Source organism: Tupaia chinensis, unplaced genomic scaffold (genome assembly GCF_000334495.1).
Source record: "Tupaia chinensis unplaced genomic scaffold, TupChi_1.0 Scaffold143624_1, whole genome shotgun sequence".
Classification (NCBI taxonomy): Eukaryota; Metazoa; Chordata; class Mammalia; order Scandentia; family Tupaiidae; genus Tupaia; species Tupaia belangeri.
In genome coordinates this window covers 480798-485237 of record NW_006203472.1, presented here as the reverse complement: position 1 = coordinate 485237, position 4440 = coordinate 480798, and the positions used below count along the sequence as shown (strand labels likewise).

The following is a 4440-nucleotide window of genomic DNA, read 5'->3' as shown; positions in this document are numbered from 1 at the left end:
CCAGCAAGGCCAGGACCCCTTCCCCCCCCGCAACCCCGGCCCTTGCTGTCGCTCGCGCTGCAGGCCGGGACCCCCGCCACCCGCCACGGCCCGGGCGCCTCACCCCTCGGTGTACTCGGCCTGTAGCAGCCCCAGGTAGGCCTCCCACTTGTTGCCGACGATCTTGCCCAGACGCGACCGTGCGCCGCTCTAATGTACCCCGCCTCGGGCACGTCCACTGGCGCGGGGGGTCGATTCCGCCCAAGTGCGGCCCTGGCCCAAGCCCGCCGGCCAGCAGCACCGTTGCGGTTTGATTCCTGCTATGACAGCGAGTTTTGTTCGCGTGGATCGGAGCTCCCGGAGCCCGCGCATCCGCGGCAGAAACTGACAACATTCCCCATCCGCTATTTTGGTACATCCCGCACTACGGCGCCCGAGAGGGGCCTCAAGTGTTCTGCGGCGGCGGATCGCGTTTCTCGTGTCCGCATGACTGACAGCTGCGCGGCGGGAGCCGGCCGCTGGATCCCGAGGCTGCGGACTGAGCGTTTAGGTACGGCGTCCGAAAGTGGGGATGCGGCCGCGGTCCCGCCACCCGCGGGCCCTAACCTGGATCGATAGGACTCCGACGCGAGCCTGAGTGCGCGAGTTCGAGCCCTGAGCGCGGAGCTTCGGTGTAGCAACAAGTGGCGGCGCCGGGGCGGGGCGTTGCGATCCCCGCAGGGCCTGGCCAGATGGATACCAGGCGGCGGACGGCCTCCGTCCCCCCGCCTCTCTGGGCCCGGCCGAGAGGGCAGTGCCTCTGCCTCGAGCCCCTGCCCGCGGACTGCTGGCGGTCCCCTCTGTCCAGTTTGGGGTGTCCCATTCCCGAATGCGGCCTATTCCCTTTCGGGCGCCACCCCGGCACCTCGCCTCGCTCAGGCAGCACATGAGGGTAGTCACCGTCATCCAGCGGGCAGGAGGGAGGCGGTCCGGTCAGGACTGCGACCCACCTGGCTGCGGCTCTCCGCTGCGCCGCATGGATCCGCCTGTGTCTGAGTTCCTGTCGGCTCCTTCCCGAGGCAGAGGGCTGGGAGAGTGCGGAGAAGTATACACCAGCCCTGGGCAAGGCTGTGCTGAGTAGCCCACCACTGGGACATTCCATGGTGGGGTTTGAGAGGGTGGTCAGGGAGGGCGTCTTGGAAGAGGTACCCTTTGAGCTACTGAAGATCCTGGCATAGGGAACCCTTGGGCACAACCCCGGAGGCTGTATGTGTAGGACCAGCTGGAAGTGACAGTCTGCTGCACCCTGCAGGTCATGGGGCTACTGAGGACTTCAGGGATGGGACCCCTGTGGCTCTGGGATGGAGTGGGGTGAGCCGGACACCACCCTTTTTGCTGTGTTGGGGGCAGCTGCTGGAGATGGGAGGGATGGGGGGCAGTGTGCAGTGAGACCAGGGAGCACCCAGAGGAGGTGAGCTTTGGCCTGTGTGTGTGTGGGCGTGTTGTAAAGAGGCGCCAGAGGTACCCTGGGCAGGCTTGTTGGCATCAGGGCATCTGGATGGTTCGGTGCCTGTCCTGGGTCCAACTGCTCTCGGGACGCGTGCTGGGCTCCAGCCTTAGCCCCAGAGGAAGGGGCTGAAGGCCAAAGTGGGTCTGGATCTAGAGTGGGGCCAGCTCGAGCTACTCTCCGCTTGAGGTTTGCACCCCTACCCCTGCCTGGGTCCCGGGCAGCCTCCCTGTGGCATTTGCCATCCCCCACCCAGCCACGTGCAGAAGCACGAGCCAAGGCCACTTCCCTTCCCTGCCCCCCGCCAGACTGAGTGGACGCACATCCTGCCCTGGCCAGAGGGGCAGGACTGGGGCTGTGAGTCACTGTGGCTTAGGGTCAGATTCAGCTTAGTTGCAGAGGCTGCCGGCTGCTGCGGAGGTGAGGGACACAGGGGAGTGGGATCCGGGAAGTCTGTAGGGTGGGCCCTTGGGAATGGGTGGGGCGAAGGCTTCCTGGAGGAGGGGCCCAAGGCCTGGCCTGCCCCTGCTCCTGCCTGGAGGAGTTGTTTACTCTGGGAGAGTTGAGGGAGGATAAAGGGCCAAGTTGACATTCCTGGGATTCCAAGTGAGAGAGCGCGTGCGTGCGTGCATGTGTGTATGTGCGCTGCGCGGGGCGCACGCTTGCCAGTGTGTGCCAATTCGGGGCGATGGCGGTCTTCCCTTTCCTGGCTCCTTCCTCCAGCTCCTGACTCTCAGGAGAGGCCCGTGAGCCCCAGGCATGCCCCCATTCACGCACCCCCTCAACAAACGTGTGTGTCCAGGCCTCTCGGGCACTTGCTTCTCTCCGCCCTTGTGGATCAGGCTAGACCTGCCCCTGTCACATCCCTTGGTGGCCTATCCCCCTTCGTGTGTTTGAGGACGGGCAGACTGGGGCCTGGGCCAGGCCCTCCACAGGTGAGTTGGGCAGAGGGAACCAGCAGGCTCAGGGGAAGGTAAGGATCCTCCCCCGTGGGATGGTCGGATATGGGCCAGAGGGCGAGGTGCCCCATGCCCCGTGGTTGGCCAAGGGTGCAGGGGCGCAGGGCGGCCGTTTGTGCCAAAGGAGGGATCACGTCGGGGTAGGGGATCAGGGGAGACCCAGGACTGAAGTTGTAGCTGCTGAGCCCCTCCCACCCTGAGTGTTGCCCTGGAACAGGCCAGGGGCCGGCGGTGGGGAGGGCTCCGGGCAGCCAGGGGACAGAGCAGTGGCCGGCCAGGATTCTGCAGTCCTTGCCCCTGGCCTTGGACCAGCCTCAGTTTCCCCACCTACAAAGCTTAGGTGGGACTAGAACTGCACTTCAGGAGGGTCCCCGTCCCCAGCCGTGGGGCCTGACTTTGGCTTGGGGAGGGTTATGATGGTGGTTCTCCTGGGACGCTGCAGCCTGACCCACACGTGTGTGGTGGGAAGGCGTGCTGCTGCGCGTGCGGCCATGCACAGGCATGCTGGGACACCTCTCTTGCGCGGACTCTCACCCGGCCACCCTGCTGGCCTACCAGCATGAGTCAGTGCACCCTGCCCTGGAGGCTTCCTCTCAGTGCTGGGGCCTGAGTTGCCAGTGGTGGTGTTCGTGGATGTCACTGTCTGCCATCTCAGCTGCCTGGGCCCCCTGTGACCCCGAGACTGCTCTACAGGGGTCCAGGTGGCTCAGGGGTTCCCGGGCTGCGGGGGACGGGCACCTCAGGTGGGGCTACTTCTGCAGCTTGGGGTGGCTGGCAAGGTGACCCTAGGGTCCTAATTACCATGTGACCCCCGGCAGAGAAGTGGGGGGAGAAGTGGTGGGAAAGTGCTGAGCTGGACCCCACCCCGCACCCTGCCCCAACCCGGCCTCCCTCCTCGGAGTGGGTTTGGGTGGGAGAGGTGGCCTTGCTCAGGCTGTGCGCAGGACCCAGCCCCACCTCTCTGTACCAGCCTGTCTGGCGCCCAGTGCTGGTGTGGCCGTCCCCAGGTGGGGGCCTGGGTGGGGACTGGGGCCCGGCAGGGGCAGACACCGCAGCCTGCTTGTGTTGGCAAGGTCTCCCGCCGACTCAGAGCCGCTCAGCCTGGAAGTGAGGGTGGGCGGCTCGGCTCGGCGGGTCCCTCGCCCTGAGCCGGCCACCTCTCCGCCCCATGGCCGGCCAGGACCTGTCATGGCCCACTGCTGCAGCTGAGAGGGCCACCTGGTAAGCGACCACCACCCCTGGCCTTTGCGAAAGTCCCTCTGAAGGGCCTTGGTCTGGCCAGGTGGGTGTCTGTGGCCCCCTATGGCTCATACTCTCCTGCGGCTTCCCACAACTCTGAGCTGTGGGCACCCTGGTGTCAGAGGCCTCACTCTGTCCACGAGGCAGAGGTGAGCTTGGTGCTGCTGCACCCCTCCTGATCTGGGGACAGCTTATCCCACCCCCGCCTTGAGCTTGCAGGGAAGGAGGGAGGGAGGGGTGGGCACCTCCTTTGGCTCCCAGATGAGCTTGGGGCTTCCCCTGCCCTGCAGCCTTGGGTGGTCAGGAAGGACAGAATCCCCCACAACATGGTCACAGGGTCACAGATGACTGGGCTGCAGGGTCATGGCCAGCTAGTTCCATGGGGAGAGCCTGAGGCCCCCTTGAGCTTAGGCATCTGTATGCGTGCTCAGAGCTGACAAGAGGGATGGTGGGAGATGTGGGGTGCCTCGGGGGGACCTTGGTGCATGGGAGGGCAAGTCTGTAAGAGTGTGCCTGCATGTCCCTGTGTCTGTGAGTACGCACTCCGAACACACGTGTTCTCTGCGTGTGCATGCCTCCACGTGCGCATGCCTGCATGTCCCTGTGTCTGTATGAGTGCACACTCTGAACATGCATGTTCTCTGCGTGTGCATGCCTCCACGTGCGCATGCCTGCATGTCCCTGTGTCTGTATGAGTGCACACTCTGAACATGCATGTTCTCTGACCTGCTATTCCTCCACGTGCGCATGCCTGCATGTCCCTGTGTCTGTATGAGT

The 4440-nt window shown here is 65.1% G+C and overlaps 2 protein-coding genes across 6 annotated transcripts in view; one reads left to right on the top strand and one right to left on the bottom strand.

Moving 5' to 3' along the window:
• Nucleotides 1-467, bottom strand: part of POLR2L (RNA polymerase II, I and III subunit L) — a 1823-nt gene extending 1356 nt beyond the window's left edge. The window contains exons 1-2 of the mRNA XM_014582488.2: nt 396-467; nt 104-189 (exon numbers count right to left, since the gene is read on the bottom strand). Coding sequence (XP_014437974.1) covers nt 104-189; nt 396-467 — 158 coding nt within the window. The remainder of the gene's footprint in view (nt 1-103; nt 190-395) is intronic.
• TSPAN4 (tetraspanin 4) overlaps nt 424-4440 on the top strand; it is a 24212-nt gene continuing 20195 nt past the window's right edge. The window contains exon 1 of one of the 5 annotated variants that reach the window (XM_006164409.3): nt 424-529. In XM_006164409.3, the coding sequence (XP_006164471.1) occupies nt 466-529 (64 nt within the window). In that variant the 5' untranslated portion in view covers nt 424-465. Of the gene's footprint in view, nt 530-1808; nt 1886-2019; nt 2401-4440 lie in introns of those variants that run through there. The other 4 variants (XM_027766691.1, XM_006164412.3, XM_006164408.3 and 1 more) reach the window with 4 other exon arrangements.